Source organism: Oryctolagus cuniculus, chromosome 5 (genome assembly GCF_051225735.1).
Source record: "Oryctolagus cuniculus isolate XC-2025 breed Fujian yellow rabbit chromosome 5, ASM5122573v1, whole genome shotgun sequence".
NCBI classification, from domain to species: Eukaryota; Metazoa; Chordata; class Mammalia; order Lagomorpha; family Leporidae; genus Oryctolagus; species Oryctolagus cuniculus.
Window position 1 is genome coordinate 155,397,426 of NC_142871.1, and position 17,664 is coordinate 155,415,089.

The following is a 17,664-nucleotide window of genomic DNA, read 5'->3' on the forward strand; positions in this document are numbered from 1 at the left end:
TTAACTACCACATTTGGTTCACTTGCACCCTGCTGTGGTTAGGGAGCCACCTGGCTTCATTACTGCCTTGTACAGTGCTGTTTCCTGAACGCTTAATTTCCCTTCTCAGTCCCCTTTTTCTTTCGTCTATTTTCAGAGTTACACTCCTGGCCTTTTAAAATTTTTTATTTATTTTTTAAAGATTTATTGATTGATTTGAAAGGCTGAGTTAGAGAGGGAGGTCTTCCCTCTGCTGGCTCCCTTCCCAAATGGCTGCAAAGGCCGGAGCTGGGCTGGTCCTAAGCCTGGAGCTTCTTCTGGTCTCCCCATGGGTGCAGGGGCCCAAGCACTTGGGCCATCCTCCGCTGCTTTCCTAGGAGCATTAGCAGCAAACTGGATCAGAAGTGGAGCAGCCAGGACACAAACGTCGCCCAGAGGGGATGCCAGCGGTTTTACCTGCTACAACCGCACTGGCCCCATTCTTGGCCTTTTAGGGAGGTGCCCCATTCAAAACTGAAGTGGAAGCAGAAACCAGAAAAGCATTCTAAAAGGCCGCTGTACCCATAGAAGGAATCGTGCAGGCCGTCTACCCAGCGCCTCTTGGGACAGGGCCAGCTAGAGGAACAAGACTGACCACTGAGCCTTCATTCTCCCACCACCCAGCCTCGGAAGTCAAGGACAACACACCAGTGTCCCCTGTGGGTATCAGGACCATGTTGCGACGCTGACACACCCGAAGTCAACACCAGGGCCAGCTCTGAACAGAGTAGGCCGACTTCAGCCAGCTCCCGATGCTGCTCACTGGGTGTTGCATAGCATGGGAGATCTGCTCCTACATAAAATACAGAAGTCATATTCTCCCAGCTCTTTAGTGCTGGACTTTTAATGATTTTCTGTCCAAGACACAGTTTTTTTTGTTTTTGTTTTTTTTTTTTTAATTAATTAATTTGAAAGGCGGAGCTACAGAGAAGCAGAGACAGAAAGAGATCTTCCATCCGATGGTTCACTACCCAATTGGCCACCACGGCCGGAGCTGCGCTGATCCGGAGCCAGGAGCCAGGAGCTTCTTCTGGGTCTCCCACATGGGTGCAGGGGCCCAAGCACTTGGGCCATCTTCTACTGCTTTCCCAGGCCACAGCAGAGAGCTGGATCGGAAGTGGAGCAGCCAGGACTAGAACCAGTGCCCATATGGGATGCTGGCACTGCAGGAGGCAGCTTTACCCACTGTGCCACAGTGCCTTGCCCCCTCCCAAATCAAACAGGGCTGCTTTGCTCTGTGCAGAGCCCTCCCCCGCCGCCATGATTGCTGTGCAGTTTCATTCAGCAGAAACCTCTGGCTTGCGCCTAGTGTCTTCCTTCATGCACCGCACATCTCCTTTCTGCCTGTGGTGAGCGCAGGCCCCAGAGGGGGTGCTTTCTTGGTCTGAAGTGCGTATCCTACACTTGATCTTAACTGGGACCTGATTATCTCAGGGATGACAGTTATGTCACCTCCTGGAACTTACTGTTCTCCTGCCTCCTGGCTTTTCCTGTTCAGAATTGCCTGTCAGCCTCATTATTTCTTGCTCTTTTGTAATCTGCTCTTTCTCTGTGGCTGTCTTAGAGAACCTTTGATGTTCAGTGCAGTTGGTGTAGTGAGGCTTGGAACAGTTCTTCCACCCTCTTTCAGAACTGTGAACACGTCTTCAACTTCGCTTCCGGGTATTTGGGGAGGGGGATATTCCTTGTCTTCTAGTTCATTGATTTGCTGTGGAGTTCTGATTATTTACCATGTGCCTGGAGCCCTAAATGTCAGTGATTACGTTTTTCCTGTCTAGAAGCTATTTGACTCTTTCTCAAACACCGCTCTGACTTCATTGTGACATCCCCTCACTGCATCACAGTGTGGCAGTAGGCACCTGGCGCTCGTGGGAAGGGATGCCAACGTCCCCTCTCGCACGCGTCTGTTTCTGGGTGTGCTATGAATGCTTCGTACATCAGAATTGCCTTCGTCTCTGCTCCTGGGAGACTCACGGTTAGCATTTGTGCCTGCCTGGCCCCGTCAAGCCTGGGAGGACCCCACTAGCTTGTACCTGTCTGTGTGCACTCCAGACTCTGAGGTGCCCGGACCCAGACAGCCTGGGTGTGCAGGAAGGCTGCGCCTTCACCGGTCTGCAGGCAGCTCTCCTGTAGACAGACGGCTCTGAGCTGCTGGGCTTGAAACATCCCCGCGGCAGGGCGGACTTGCTAGAGCGTGGCATCATTTCTGCCCAGAATGCCTGGGGAAGCTCCAACAGCACAGCCGTGTCCTAGCGGTGGTCCCTGGGGCAGCTCCCTGTGCTGCCCAAGAACTGCTGACCCCTGGGAATGCATCTGCCAGCAGTGCCTGCTAACCCAGGGCTGGGAGTGGAGTGACCGCTGCAGTGTAGGCAGAACTGTAACCAAGGGTGACTGGGCAGCTGTCAGGTTCCAGTTTGAAGTGTGCCACTGGAACCCCAACTTGGTGGTAGGCAGGACTCATTGTCGATAGAAGGCTATAGACTGATCGAGCGTCGATAATGCCAAGTGGCCCGCAGTGAAATAGCCCTGTGGCCCTTGGCCACCCGTTCTGCGGTCATGGTGAGGACAGAAGGCCTGATGATATGTGTGTGTTCCCAGAGCCCATGGGCAGCATGTCGTCCATGGAGGTGAACGTGGACATGCTGGAGCAGATGGACCTGATGGACATCTCCGACCAGGAGGCCCTGGACGTCTTCTTGAACTCAGGTGGAGAGGAGGGCGCTGCGCAGTCCCCTGTCACAGGTAAGGCTGACACAGGGACTCTGCAGAGGGAGGACCCAGTGTGGCCTTCTCCCAGCCCAGCCAGCACCTCCTGGCACCCGAGTGTGCACACCTGTGTTTTCTGCTGGCCTGGTTCCTGTGGGCGGGAGTGAAGCAGAGGCAGCTCTGCAGCTCACACACTCGGTGGCCATGCTGCTAGCACGTGTGTGTCCCCCCATCAAGCACGGGGCCTGTTCTGCGCTTGGCCTGCATCTTACAAACCCGTGCTGGCGGCTCCGGCACAGTTCCACTGTGCGCCTGCCTCCCTGAGCTTGATTCCTGTTTGTTCCGAAACTGTCAGGCCCAGGGACCTCGACCTGGGCTCAGTGCCGTGCCACTCTCCAGCCACTTCTGGCTGCATCCTTGTTTTCACCTTCTTCCCCAGAGGAAAAGGGAAAGAGCCCCCCACACACACCAGGACCACCTCTAGAAAGTTTCATCACCATCGTTTCACACTTCAGTGCAGGGTCTTGTCGCAGGAAGGGGATGGGCCCTGGGCTTGAGGTCATGGCACTGGAGAGGGGGGCTGGGCCCACCCCTGTGCAGCTGCAGATAACACCAAGTCCCAGGAGTTTCTGGGAGAACGGAGGCCAGTGGCTGTGACGTGTGTGTGATGTGGTGCCTGCTGTGGGCCTGAAGGGCGCCCCACACTGGTGGTCCCGCCCCAAAGGGCAGAAGGGGCAGCTCCGCTCTGCAGACCCCTCACTCCAGCCGACTTGAGCGGGCTGCTGTCCAAGGCAACTTGAAGTTTCTGCTCTTCCTTGCAGGGCCTGAACCTCAACCCTGCGGCATCACCCTTGAGGTCCCACACCCCTCGCCGTTCCTTGCTGAGCCTCCTTCCTCACCCTGCCCCCGGACCGGCCTGGCTGCCCAGGAGGCCAGCGAGGGCAGCGCGTCCCCCCTCGTGCAATCTGACGAGGAGGAGGTGCAGGTGGACACGGCCTTGGCCACGCTGCAGCCCGACAGTGAGGCCACTGCAGACGCCAGTGATGACAGCGACTCTGCGCGCGCCGAGCACCCGTGAAGGACGCCAAGTCCGCCTGTCGAGTCCGGTTGGTTGTAGGGGTTCTGGATTTTTACAGTTGCCAATGATGTGTGAGACACTGACAGAAGAGAATAAAGTTGAGCTGAAACCACGGGCGTGCCAGCCAGTCTGTGCAGGGGCCTGTGGGCGCACACGTGCTGAAGCCACCACAGAGCCCCTGCGCCACCCAGGGCGGCGCGTGAGGGCAGGGCCTGGGAGGGAGAGGGGGGCTCCGCACTGCTGCTTCTGAGTATTTCTAGTTCCCCTCCACAGAGCTGGCTGCAGGCAGGCTCCGTTCTGACCCCGCCTGGCTTTCGACCCAAGCCCAGGGCTGCAGCCCGCTGCCTCCGACAGCCTGGGGAGAGGCAGGCTCCGGCGGGGGGCCGTGTGAGCTGCCTGCTTCGGCTGCCAGCGGCTCGGCCCTCGGCTCCGCTCCCTGACCAAAGGGGGCCTCTCCGCCCTCTCCCAGCGATGAGAAAAGAGAGCTGCCATCACCCCACTTCCACAAGACAGACAAATAGCCAAAAAAAGTTGTTTTTATTATTAAACCTTGTAGTACAAACCTGAAAAGTAAACAAAAAACTGGCAATAAACCACATGAAGTCTCCCTCCCCAGGGAGGGTGCAGAGCAGCGCTAATAAATTAAACGTCAACCTGTGAGCCAGAGGCAGGAGTCACTGTCGAGGAGGGGAGGACACAGCAAGGCAGAAACACTGGACACGCACGTCGGCGACACTTGACTGTTAGGTCAGCTAAGATTCCCACAGTTCAGTCTCCGCAACAGCCGGCACGGTGAAGGCGGCAGTCCCCACGGGCAAGCTCAGTGCAGTGTGGGCAGCTATGGGGTCGGTGACTCCAAGTATGAAACAAAGAACCGCTTGTGAAAACAGCTTCCCTTTTTTATTCCACACATACTGTACACACAACCGGAGACGGGCAACAGCTACGCCATTATTGTGTTGTTGTTCAGTGATGTAAGCAGCACTTATAAACGTTACAAGAAAAACCCTGTAAGCATCCAATCCAACCGATGAAGAAACTGAAATGTAAGGCTTTTCTTCATCTCGTCTTCTCCCCCCCGCCCCGCCCCCACTGAGAAAAAGGCTCAAGTATTTAAAACAATTTACAGGCATATGTACAAAAGGGATGGGATTCTTTTTTTCTATTTTCTTTTCCTTTTTGTTACAACATGAAGAGAAAAATAGACAAGATGAGCACAAATGCATTTTCACATTCAAAAAGAACTGCAGCCCTCCTAGTGGCTCTAAGTGACACAAAGGAACGCAGCCGGAGAGAGGACGCCGAGCGGGGCAGGTGCGGCGGGAGGCGGGCGATGCGGATGGAATGTCAGAGTGCACGCGACGGCGGGGAGCACGCGGGGCTTCACCTGTGTTCCTGGTGTTTCCGGAGGGACGCTATCGAAGGGTTTCTGATAAAGGAGCCAACAGCACCAAAATAACAGAATGGATTTCCTAATGGAATCAGGCACAGGTCTCCCTCACGTGACCCCTCCCAGGCAGGCGGTCTTCTTCCGCAGACAGATGCATAGTGGTGTGCTGGTGAGAGAACCGAGTCACTCCCGTCTCCTCGTCTTGCCCGTGGTCAGGAAACAGCGTCCGCCTCCAGCTGCCACCACTGCCCGAGCAGACGCAACGCGGCTTCTCCGGCCTCAGACACAAGCTCATCTCGCACGTGACAGAAGAACAGACGGCCAAAGCGAAGCCATTTCTCAAGTTTTCTGTGTGTGTGTGTGTGTGTGTGTGTGTGTGTGTTTCCTATCCCTTTTCCAATCTAGAAAAATCTGCTCACATGACTGATGGTTTTAAAATTTGTTCTCCAAACTTCACCCTCTTCAAAAATGGGTTAAAAAGCCTTTTTTCCCCCAACAGTTACAAAAAAAAAATCAAAACAGAAAGGCTTTTGTCAGCCACAGGGGCAATACAAATTAATACAGCCCCAAAGGGTTTAAAACAGTGAGTATACGGCAGCTTCAAAATCGGACTGCAGTGTCTAGGTATTCTAAGTACAAAACAATGGTTCAACGGTTTAATGCTAGAACAAAATCAGTTCTCTAAAACCAGAAGAAAGTCTTCTTCAGAGCTAGTGCAAAGACAGCTTGTATCCTACAGCGAGTACTCCAAACTAGAATAGAATAATTACAAAAAATAGATAGAAATCGATGCGGTGCCTGCATCCTCACGATGCGCCCGAAGCACTTTTGGATGAGCCGCAGGACGCCAGGCGGGAGGGCGGCACGTCCACGGTGGCTCTCTTGCGGGGGCCTCTTTTTGGTGTGGGTTTGCTTAGACAGTTCTCGATGCCGCCGTTCTTCCCAGACACTTTGCCGCAGATCTGGTTGACCAGACTGATGATCTGTTCCTGTTAGGGTGGAGCAAACGACAAATGAGCCCTCTGAGAAGCGAGCGGACCCCAGGTCCCGCAGGAAGCCCGAGCCGGGCCTGGCTGGGACCCCCAGGAAGCATGTGCAAACAGAGGCTGAGAAGGGGTTCAGCATCCCCTGGGAACAAGGCCCTCAACCCGGGGCGGGCACGCTCCACGCCCACCGGCCAAGATGAGGGCAGGCCCCGGCAGCCACGAGGCCAGATTAAAATGCCGAGCACCCCAACATCACCCAGGAAGTCCATCGTTCCTTGCCAAGAACTGTGTTCTGTCTGAGCTTCTGCGTTGAAGTGGGGCACTTGAACTCCTGTCCTGGACAGCCAGATCATGTCCAAGACAAACATGGCTAGCGAAGGGCTGTGTGGCCGCGGGAAGGGACAGGAAGTGGCCCTCACTCAGAATACCTCCCTGAGGCCACAAAGATGCTGGGGACCACCATGGGCCCTCCCTGCCCCGACGTGGCTAGCATACTACTTACTGCTTACTTACTACTTACTGCTTCCTGCTGCAGCCTGCAGTCCTGGTAAAAGGCAAACTTGCAGGCTGTGGCTTCTGCCACACTGCTCTGGGCGTGGGCAAACGCTGAAGCTGGTGGATCCACTCTGGCTATCCCCTCACCAGAAGCTACTCCACCTGGTTGGCCTTGGCAGTAAATGCTAACCCCTGCCTGCTGGAGGACACTGCTGCTGCTCCCTTCCAGCACACAGGAGCGGCTTGCCTATAGCTCACCTACGAGGGCCACTGACTGGTGGTTGCTTTACGTTTACTTTTATAACTTACCACCACTCATCCCACACTGTTCCACCCTTGGCCCATCTCTGGGCCAAGGTGGCTAAGAACCATGCAGTCTTGGGCAGCTCCACCCAGATGCCGGACGCCAGGCCCTGAAGGAAGTGGAGGTGAGAACAGTGACAGCCTGAAAGGTGGCCTCAGGCGGGCGTCTGGCCTGGCGCCTCACACTGGAACTCCTGCTGACAGCCCGAGAGGCAGCAGCGATGGCTCAGGTACTGTTGCTGCCACTCACGTGGGAGCCCCGAATTGGGTTCAGTCAGGATTCAGCCTGACTCCAGCCTGGCTGTCACAGGAACTGGGGACTGAACCGGTGCGTGGGAGCTCGCTCTCTCTACTCACATTTCTCTCGAGTGCCTTTGGGAGCGGCAGGGCCACATTCTTGGAAAAGCACTGTCACCTTGGTTTCCTGCAGCCTGTCCCGGCCTGCCCCCTCATAACACACTTGGCCGAAGGATGTTCCAAAGCCTCCCTGGAATGCCCTAAGGGGCATTCCTGCAGGGGCTGGGAGGACAGATGTTCAGAGGGCCCTAGAGACTGGAAAATGTCCTCAGGAGCCCACGCCACATGTTCAGTGGCTTCTATGGTGGACAGGGGATTCTATTTCCTGGGTGCCACCCCAGTGGTGTGGCTCGAGTGTACATGGGCTGAGAACCTCCTGTAGGTCCCACATCTGTGGGCAGGTGACTTGCTACTGGGCACACAGCTTGTGCTGGTCCCTCAAACTAGCGGCTCCCCAAGGAGTGCAAATGCATGAGTGCAAGGCTCTGCGCTCCTCAAGGCCAGAGGCAGACTTGCCAACCCGACACGCACGGCACTGTAGGACTCGGTTCACAGAAACCCACCTGGCTGTGGGTGGCTGCTGCCACCAGCCCTGACTGGAGTTTCGCAGGATCCTCACTATCAGCTCGTGCAGGGTGTGGGTGAGAGAACTCGCCAGCCTGCTCTGATACCTGGCTCTGACATCAAGGAGCAGGGGCCGCAGGCAGGCTAAGGGGTCCCTGCCGTCACTGCACGTGCTCCCTAAAGCAAAACCCTCTACCCTCTCTTGGCTCCCAATCTCGTGATCCAGCCAATGGCTTCAGTGAGGCATCTTCCACCAAAAGAAGCTACCTCTCGCTGCCCCTGTGCAGTCTGCCCCACCCTTGGCCCCTCCTGGAAGGGAGGCGCAGGGCCCCGGCAGGCCTGGCTTCCCTTGAAGGAGCCCATGGCCACCCCGACCACTGGACAAAGCCAGCACCTGCAGGAAAGGGGCCAGGCAGGTGGCTGTGGCCGCCGAGAGGGGGCGAGGACCACTGCAGGGGAGGAAGCTGCCAGTCTGTCACGGACCAAGGCTCTGCACTGGCTGTGGCCCCTTAGGGGACACCAGTGGGTCCGTCGGATGCAAGGCCTCGCAAGGGGGTTGCCCTGGGGGGCCTGCAGCCTTGTACAGGGCAGCATGGTGCTTGTGCCTGAGGGGCTCCGGTGAAGATGAAAGACGCGGGACACTGCTGGGAGAGGGGTCCCCGCTACAGACCCCTCCCCCAGGGGCTTCGGGGGTCCCACCGTGACGTCACAGCTACGCACACACTCTGCCCTGCCGTGACTGCAGTGCAGCTGCGGAACCCAGCACGGGTGCAACAAGACAAGCTGCAGCTGGGGAGGGTGCAGCTTCTCTCAGCCTGGCTGCAGGGTCCTGCCCTGACAGCTCCCCTGTAGGGCTGGCCTGTGGGCGTGGCAGGGCAGAAGGCCAGGGAGCTCCTGCCCAGCGTCCCTCGCAGGGAGCCACAGTGAGGGCCTCTGCCTGGAGGCAGCAGTCTTGCCAGACACCGTGGACACTGGAAAGGGACGCCAAATCCCTTGTGAACCGAGGCACAGCTGAAACTTCTAGCCGGGGCGCTAGGGAGCAGCTGAAGGTTAGGTCCACAGGAAAGCAGGGCCAGCCCAGCGAGGCATGGGCAGGGCTCCGAGGGGCACTGGGCCCCAGGACAGTGCTGTCATCTACCGCCGCCTCTGGCGGTCACAGCCTGGAGAGGTGCTGCCGGCTTCCAGTGATGTCACCAGACATCCCCCAAAGGCGGGTCCAGTTCAGAGGTCAGTTGTGTGGTGCTGGGGCAGCAAGACACATTCTCGTTCTCCTGGACCACCTGCGCAGCACAGCCAGCGTCACATGGGCGCCACCCCTGCAGCTGGGGAGAGCTTGGGACTTCTGTGACCCCAGAGCACGGGACGTGGGGAGAGACCAGCACCCTGGAAGTGGCTCCCCCACCTAGGTGATCCTGTTTTGGGACACACACACACACACACGTGCACACAGACAAGGTGGCTACTGGCGCCTAACAAGGAGCCTGAATGAGTTCCGGGCCCAAGGGGAAGGAGACTGGTGCAAGGAGAGGGCCCCATTTTGGGAAATGGGATGACGCTGAGCCATGGCGATGGCACATCCAGCCCCAGCCAGGCCTAGGACAAAACCACACTGATGCCATGGGCTGTGTTCCAGCTCCTTGGAACTGCTTGCCACCAGCACGCAGGGACAGATCTGCACATGGAGAAGCAGCCCGTGCCGGCCCAAGAACACTCTGGAACAAACAGTCGCGATCCTTGGTTCCCCAGAGTAGGCTGGGCCAGAGCCCATCAGTTGCAACGTCAGTCTCTGGACAAAGCTTATCTACCCAGAGGCAACTCCTGCTGTGTGGGCAAGGAGAGGCATGCGACCCTCCCCACGCGCGCGCCCAGGCCCAGCTGCCACCGACCTCGTCGTAGCGGTACATGAGCTTCAGCCCCCGGCAGGACTTCTGCTTCTCCACGTGGCGCAGCGCGCACTCCAGGCAGAACACGACGTTCTCGTTCTCCTGGACCACCTGCGCAGCACAGCCAGCGTCACATGGGCACCACCCCTGTGGCTGGGGAGAGCTTGGGACTTCTGTGACCCCAGAGCACGGGACGTGGGGAGAGACCAGCACCCCGGAAGTGGCTCCCCCACCAGGGAAGTGAACTGATCCCTCTTCTCAGTGTCACACACAACAGGGGACTCGTCTGGAAGTGGCTGTCTGGGCCTCTGCACAGGGCCGCAGGGGAGGTGATGGAGATGTGGGGGGAGGCAGGCAGGCCTGATCTCCACCCCGGCCCAGCACTGACAGAAGGGGCACAAAGTCCTGCCACACAGTTCCAGTCACTGTGGCTTCTGGGAGCAACAGCGAGACAGGGCCAAGGACTGACAGACAGCTTACCCTCCACGCCAGGGAGCCACTGTGAGCCCCGGCTGGGGGTGCCCCAAGGCCCAGAGCCGTATCAGGGCGGCTGCCCACTGAGGGCTGGGGGCCACACCAGTGCCATCTGTCCGACGCTGGCCTGGGGGCTGGGGACGGGAGAGGAGGAACACCTTCCTGAGACCAAATCTGGATTGGCAGGGGCCACAAGGAGGCAGATGGGACTTGACCAGCAAGAGAGCGGACAGGAACCAGTTTGTCAAGGCAAATGGAGCCCAAGATGGGCGGATGCAAGGTCACAAGGCGCACATCGGAGCAGAGGGTGCTGGCACCATGAGCAGGGCACGAAGTTTCACCTGAACAGAATCCCACGTGTGAGAGGGTCACATGACCAAAGGACCATAGGGGCCACTCTAGCCCACCCTGCACGACCTCCCGGGAAGGAAGTGAGGAGCGCGGAGTGTGGAGCCCAGAGATGGATGAACGCCAGGAAGGGCCCCAGCACCCCGGGGAGGGCTCACCATGGACAGGTAGCACAGGTGCTGGCAGATCTGACAGCGCCGCTCCGACGTCTCCAGCTGCAGCCACTTCCGAGGCTTCTTCTTGCCGTCCGCCACCGCGCTGCTGCCGTCATGGCTGCCGTAGCGTGCGGAGGAGTGGAGGCCTGCCTCGAACAGCTGCCTGCGCTGCCGCAGCTCCGTGTCCCTGCGGGCCACACAGAGGCCGGCACTCCACCAGCTCTGCAGGGGGCCGGCCTGCCCCACACAGTGCACACGCGCGGGTGGGAGCCCAGCTGCAGCCCACGTCCCTTAGTCACTCACAACGTCAGAACCATCCAGACTGCTGGAGCCACCGAGGTGCCTCGCGGGCAGAAGCACGCCTGGCTGTGGCTAGGGCCCCTCTACCACTCTGAGCCCGGGACAGATTTAACAAACCTGTGTTGGTGTCACCATCAAAGCTGTGCCAACACAGGCAGAATCCCAATTGTTGCCTGCCGCCCACACCCCTGGGAAGGGGCAGAAATGGCAAAGCTCACAACCGGTTGCTAGGACCGGGCTGTGCAGGAAGCCACACTATCTGGTGCTCTTGGGGTGTCTCTCCCTCACACCCCCCCCGAGTGGGATGGCGCAGATGCACGCTCAGGCACTGTGGGTCAGTCGCCACACCATCCTCGATTGCTGGGGTGCAGAGGCCAGCGCTGGCGCCACAGCTCTCCCTCACTACCTGGCCACAGCCCTCTCGGGCGAGGCACGGCAGAGTCAGCAGGGCCCACCTCCCGCTCACACCAGGAGAGCTGGGCGCAGCAGAGCATGGAGCGAGGGAGAGAACGAATCCAGGTCCCCAGGGAGCGGCTGCTGCAGGGCCGGGCAGCCGTACTCCCCGGCCCGGAGCTCTTACCTGAGCTCATCCAGGAGGGCAGAGATGGTGCTGAGAGTGGGGCCGTTTTCCTTCTTGGCTTCTGCTTGCGCGATCTGGTAGAGCAACTTCTCCATGGAGAAGGGCTTGGCTATGTGGCGACGTTTCATTTCCTAAAAGCAGAATCACAGCACATCAGGTCAGCACGCTGCTGTCCAGGCGGCTGCTGGTGGAGGGAGCAGGCCGACGACCTGGATTTCCAAACCGGAAGCAGCAGGAATGAAGAGCTATGGGCAGCAAGTGATCTTGTTCAAAGGGAGAAAGGCATCAACACCGTGTCGCGGCGCCTCCACGTGAGGCGGAGGCTGCATCGTGAGAAAAAGCAGGGGTTTACTGCCGCTTACTTTGTTCACCCTGAAGCAGCTCGGGGAGGACACTAGTCAGTGCCAACCGACCCCTTGAAAACTTGCCCAGAAAATCCTCCCAGCCGACGCTTCAGGATTTCAGACAGACGCGCACACGCAAGGATGTGCTACGGGGGCGGCAGCTGGGCCTGCTCACCTTGGCAGTCTCGAAGCCCATACTCGTCCACTGGGTGGTGGCGAAGTGCACGGTTTCGGACACGCTGTAGCCACAGCACACTTTGGACACAAAGGAGCCCGGGAAGCAGACGACAAACTGGCCACTCTGCTGCACCGTCCTGTGCACCTTGATGCCCTCTCTGCACAGCACCTCTGGCGAGATCTGGGGAACAGGGCCAGGCTGAGTCCCCTGCCCTCCTCCCACGGCCTCGTTTCTCCTTTAGAACTAGCAGGAAATCATTCCTAATGCAGCAATAGTTCTAAATCAACACTGGCCGCAAAGTGACAGGCTGAGCCGGCTTCTTGGCCCCACCACCCCAGGAACCACACCCCGAGCCTTTCTGACCTCACCCAGCACTGCCAGGAATCAGGCATGGGGCCGATTACATAGCCAGAAGGCTGCTGGAGGGGCCGCTGTCATCCTCCAGGTGCCGGACAGCCCAGGATCTCAGAGTCACAAGCCCAAGGCACAGACAGTATCAGCACAGGCCAGAGAGACCCAGAGCAGCTGGTTCCTGCTGGTGGCTCAATTGGTATAGCACAGGCAGACACAGAGCCACTGCCCTGACCGAGGCCCCTCGCCAGGGGCCACACAAACCTGCAGGCAGCCAGGCACACTCCCTACGTCCACCACCCAGGGTCCCGTGGGATGTGATGGGAGCCCGTGAAAGGCTGCTCAGCAAGAAGGGCGACTCCGCAGCACAGCCTCTGAGCACCCAAGGACAAGGCCCTGGGAAGCCGTGGGGCGGGGGGAGACGTACCATGACGTTGCTCTCCAGCATCTGCAGCCCGGGGGTGCCGTTGGCCTGCAGCAGGGTGTGGACCACGCCCTCCAGCTTGTTCTCCTCCTCAGCAGGAATGCAATACCTGTGGTGTAGCACACACAGGCAAAGTCCAGGCTTGCTAAGGACACTGTGCACAGGAGGGCCCATCCCCACCTCCCTGGGGGAGGCAGCACCCAGGTCTGCAAAGTGGACCGGGCCTAGCACAAGAGGGGTCCCATACGGCAGGGACAGGGCTGGCTGGGCACTAGGAGCTGTCACTGCCCACCACGGCCACGGTCATCCTGGCTCACAGGGCCAAACCGAAACCGCAGCCAGCCCACAACATACGAGAATCATCTTTTGTGTACATCTGACCCACACAGTGAGCCAAAGCCTTTCAACCAAAACCAGATGCTGGAGAAGCCCTCTAAACGAGAACCAGACAGAGGGCCATCTCTGCTAGCCTCTGGGGAACACGGAACCACAGCGTCTCTGCCTGTCTGAGTTCCGCACCGCCTACCCCTGCCGTAAGGAAGCTCAGGACGGAGCTGATGCGATTCCCCGGCTTCCTGCCAGGGCGCGCCTGAGCGAGCGATGAGCCAGGAGAACACGAGAGCCATGTTCTCAGAGGGGAAGAGCTGAGCACGTGCACAGCCAGCCTACCTTCAGCTGCGGGGACACAGGGGCTTGGAGGGGGCCAGGCCCCAGGAATCCTGGCATCCATGGTGTAGGAACCTAGCCTGCCTAGCAGCACCCTGGCCACAGGGCCTGTGTAGGCACTCTGAGCAACCAAAAGGTGGTGGAAGTGGCAGCCCAGGGACAACACACAGGCCCTTCCGGGTGCAGCGCCTGTGGGAAGTACGAGGAGGAGCAGGGCCCTAGCTGCAGGGGCACCTGATCCACAGGGGAATCCGAAACAACCCCATGTGCTCTTGGGATTGGGGGAGGTCTCACTGGTGTCCCCAGCAGCCCACCTGGCCATACTGACACCCACGGAGTCCCTGCGCCCAGGCACTGAGCATGAACAAGTCTCCCATCCCTCCAGGGTGGAGCTAGGCTGGGGGCAACCAGCCCTGACTCACAGGCAGTCTGAGCCACAGGATGTGAGTGGACAATGGTCTGGCAAGATTTCGCACTGCCCAAGCCACCGGCACCACTGACCAACAGTGAAAACCAAACGCAACGCAGGCAGTGATCCCGGGGAATGTCACAGGTCACTCCGCCAGCTGCCCTCATCCCTGCATTTCCACAGTGCAGGCCGGGCAGCAGCCCCTCCCTGGGTGTCTAAAACTCCTTCTTGGCTGTCAGATCCCAGCTTCAGTCACTAAGCGAAGGCAGCAGTACACCACGTTATCTCGACGCCAGCACTGGGTCACGACTTGTGATTTAAATGCAGTTTCTAACATAAAGAAAACCTGCACAGCGTCAGCTTCTCGGCCCATTCCCCCTCGGTGAGGGCCCAGTCTTCAAACCACCCACGGCATCGCGCCTGTCACTGCCTCTGGCCCAGCGCATAAGCAGTAAGCAGCAGCCCATGTGGGCCACTTCACAGCTGCTTTTCAGAGGTGGAACGGAGACTCGGAGGAGCCCTGCCCGGGTCCCAGGCCACATCACACCAAGTCCCCCCCAGGAACGGCTGTGGCGGCAGGCAGGGTTATTCCTGCGCCCTCTGCGGCACAGCTGTCCACCAGCAGTGCTCCCAAATCCAAACAAGCAGCCACCATCACTGGCCCTGGAGGGAACCCGTTCGATGTTTATTTTAATAAAGGCTGATCCCGCGCCAGGACAACAGCGAGGGATTCTCCGACGCCAGAGTATCTGCTGGGCTGCGCCCACTCTGCACCCGCCACCACCAGAGGGGCCCCCACACGCTGTGCACGCAGTGTTAGAGCTTGTGCAAAGACACGCGTATGCCGCCACAGCTCCTAAAAACTCTACTGTGGCCCCAGCTGTAGAGGCGGTAAGAAATCAGAAAGGTTTCTAAGAAAGCTGAGAATTGTGGCCACAGCACTGCTCAACTTTAAACTCTTAGAATTCCAAATCAACAACAAAACGAATGTCTCAAACTCAAAACCACCAATCAGGTATTAGCAGGCAATGCCAAGAAGAACAGCTGAGCAGTAAGCACAGACTAGCTCATTCCAGACAATATCCTGCTCCGCCTGCAACACTCCCACAGCAAATGGTGTCCATATCCCAAACACCTCCAGCTACCCATCGATGGACCCCAGCAGGCCACGGGGAACGGCTGACTCACATTTCCACAGCCCCTCCCCAACAACCTGGACTCTGTGGAGAGGGCTGGACCTACTCACCAAATGCAGTCAGCACCAGTGTGTAAGTAGTCAATATATGGAAGGTGATTTTGGTCTCGAGACCAGCATGAGGTAGAAAAAACCATGCCAATGTTGAGCCAGGGAATAGTCACTCCTGAAGAGGGAAAAGGCAGCTTATAGCATGGCAACAATGTCTCAATACAAGTCACTTTGGGTGCAACCCCTTAACCAGCCCCCTGCAACTCTGGCATTGCGCAAAGGTTAGCCCAAGTACTTGGGCTCCTGCACGCACATGGAGACCCATACGGAGTTCCAGACCCCAGGCTTTGCCCTGGTCCAGCCCTAGCTGTTCTGGGAATGAACCACTAGATGGAGGATCTGTCTCTCCCTCTCTCTGTATGTAACTCTGCCCTTCAAATAAATAATTTTTTTAAAAAATCACTCTGTTCTCATTGGAGGGTGAACCAACGGCAAAGGAAGACCTTTCTCTCTCTGTCTCTCTCTCTCACTGTCCACTCTGCCTGTCAAAAATTAAAAAAAAAATAAATAAAATAAATAAAAAATAAAAAAATAAAAAAAAATCACTCTGTTCTCTTAAATAAGGAGAAAAAGAAATGGGATTTAAAAGGTAAAATTCCATGAGAAGACAGTATCTCCTCTTATCTAGTGGATATACAGAAGTGGAATCAACAATGAGGCCACTTTCAAAATAACAGGAGACATCTGAGTTCTGCAGGCTGAGAACAGAGGCGCCAACCACCTATGCAAAGGGTGGGGTGGGAGTTGGCATGGTGGCATCCTATCCCTTGACACTGGCATCCCATATGAGCAGCAGCCTGGCCCAGCTCTGGCTGCTGTAGCTACCTGGGGAGTGAACCAGTGGATGGAAGCTTGCTCTGTCTCTCCCTCTCTGTAACTCTTTTACATAAATCTTAAAAAAAAAAAAAAAAAAAAGTAGAGTGGGATACATGTTGGGAACGGGTCCTCAGGAGGGGTTCTCCATGAGTCCTGGCCTTCAGGGTCCACAAACTTCATGGCTCCTGGCTTTTCCGGGAAGTGTGTGAAGCACACCTCACCCCTGGCCTCTGACTACCAAGAATGCATGGCCTCAGCCTGCAGGAGCCCAAGCAGCTTCGAAAGTGAATTCTGTGCGCTTCACTATTCCAAGTGTTTAGTCACTTGACCCATTATGACCTCACTGTCAAATCAGCATCTCCAGTCTGGGGATTCAGTGCCAGGTACGCGGGCCCTGGCTCTCAGTGGGAAGGCAGCTGCAGTCACACTTACCAGGCACAGCACCGAGGTGACGCAGGATGGACCCTGTGTTATTGGGGAGGACCGTGAGGTTCCATCCGTGCCTGTGGAGGGAAAGACAAGGGAGGTCACAGGCCAGCAGGGGAAGGCTGCCACCCAGTCCCCAGAATGTGGACAAGAGGGCCCACAGAGGTACCTTGAAAAGGGTTCGGATTTTCCCACCGGGAACCCGCTGCCGTGAGTGTTGGTGTCCACCTTGCCGCAGTGCACGGCCACGTGGCAGTCTTTCTCTTCCACCAGCCTCCAGTATTCTTGCTGTGGGAAGAGGAAATAGCCCGTCAGCCCCAGCCACACTGGCTCACAGCTGCTCTTGGGCGACCCAGACAGAACGCTAACTCAGATGGCAACCACAGGCTCAGCTCTGGGTGCTCTCCCAACCTGGGACGCGGCTATACACCACTATTCACAGCAGCCCCAGTGTGTTTAAAGATGAGCCGATAAAGAACCGAGGGGCCTTCCAAAAGACCGTGAAAAAAGTGTACCATGGGAAAACATGGGAAAATTCTTATTAAGAAAAAAGCTTCATAAGATTTTTCGCAGAAAAACAAATGTGCCATTTAATTCCACGTTTCCACAATTTTTTTTAAGTACCAAAGCAGCATATACAGACAGGAATCATACTGGGCTCCACGGTGGACCCTGAAGACGTGAGGACATGCTCAGTGATGGGATGGCCACAAAGCACAACAGCACGGGTTTCCACTGCTGGAAGCTAACTGCAATCATCCAAGTCCAGAGACAGACAGGAGAACGGGGGCTGTCAGGCGCTGCAGGGAGGGGCTGGGGAGCTCGTGCCTGGTGAGTACGAGGCTACGGGTCGGGAGGATGTGATACATCTGTGACGGGGGCAGGTGACGGCGGCCCATCGGCCAGGTGGCGCACTCTGCTGACAACCGTGTATGTTACCCCAGTAAATGAAAAGGAATGTTGTGCCAAACGATATTTTTGTAAAGAAGCAATGATAGGAAAGAGGTTGAAGACTTCCTACTCCGCTGCTCCTGCTGTGAAAACCGCAGCCGGCAAGCCCTGTGCATGGTGCACACACACGGCCACACCTATGACCACCTGCAGCGGGCATCTGCTCACACGCGCACTGCCCACATCTGTGACCACCTAGAAGCCTGGCTGTCACAAGGGGTCAGCGTCCAGGCTGCAGGCGAGGGTCACTGGAGGAGGTAAGACTGGGGAAGACAG

General features: G+C 57.5%; 2 protein-coding genes across 18 annotated transcripts in view; one reads left to right on the forward strand and one right to left on the reverse strand.

The window, feature by feature from the left end:
* DTNBP1 (dystrobrevin binding protein 1) overlaps positions 1-3,914 on the forward strand; it is a 144,965-nt gene extending 141,051 nt beyond the window's left edge. For all 9 annotated transcript variants that reach the window (XM_051855833.3, XM_051855834.3, XM_089334429.1 and 6 more), the window contains 2 exons: positions 2,617-2,760; positions 3,546-3,914. In XM_051855833.3, coding sequence (XP_051711793.1) covers positions 2,617-2,760; positions 3,546-3,802 — 401 coding nt within the window. In that variant the 3' untranslated portion in view covers positions 3,803-3,914. The remainder of the gene's footprint in view (positions 1-2,616; positions 2,761-3,545) is intronic.
* A 406-nt stretch (positions 3,915-4,320) lies between these two features.
* Positions 4,321-17,664, reverse strand: part of JARID2 (jumonji and AT-rich interaction domain containing 2) — a 258,168-nt gene continuing 244,824 nt past the window's right edge. For all 9 annotated transcript variants that reach the window (XM_089334426.1, XM_089334424.1, XM_089334427.1 and 6 more), the window contains 9 exons: positions 16,607-16,725; positions 16,444-16,514; positions 15,196-15,310; positions 12,878-12,983; positions 12,097-12,279; positions 11,578-11,708; positions 10,701-10,884; positions 9,724-9,831; positions 4,321-6,181 (listed from right to left, as the gene is read on the reverse strand). In XM_089334426.1, coding sequence (XP_089190552.1) covers positions 5,999-6,181; positions 9,724-9,831; positions 10,701-10,884; positions 11,578-11,708; positions 12,097-12,279; positions 12,878-12,983; positions 15,196-15,310; positions 16,444-16,514; positions 16,607-16,725 — 1,200 coding nt within the window. In that variant the 3' untranslated portion in view covers positions 4,321-5,998. The remainder of the gene's footprint in view (positions 6,182-9,723; positions 9,832-10,700; positions 10,885-11,577; positions 11,709-12,096; positions 12,280-12,877; positions 12,984-15,195; positions 15,311-16,443; positions 16,515-16,606; positions 16,726-17,664) is intronic.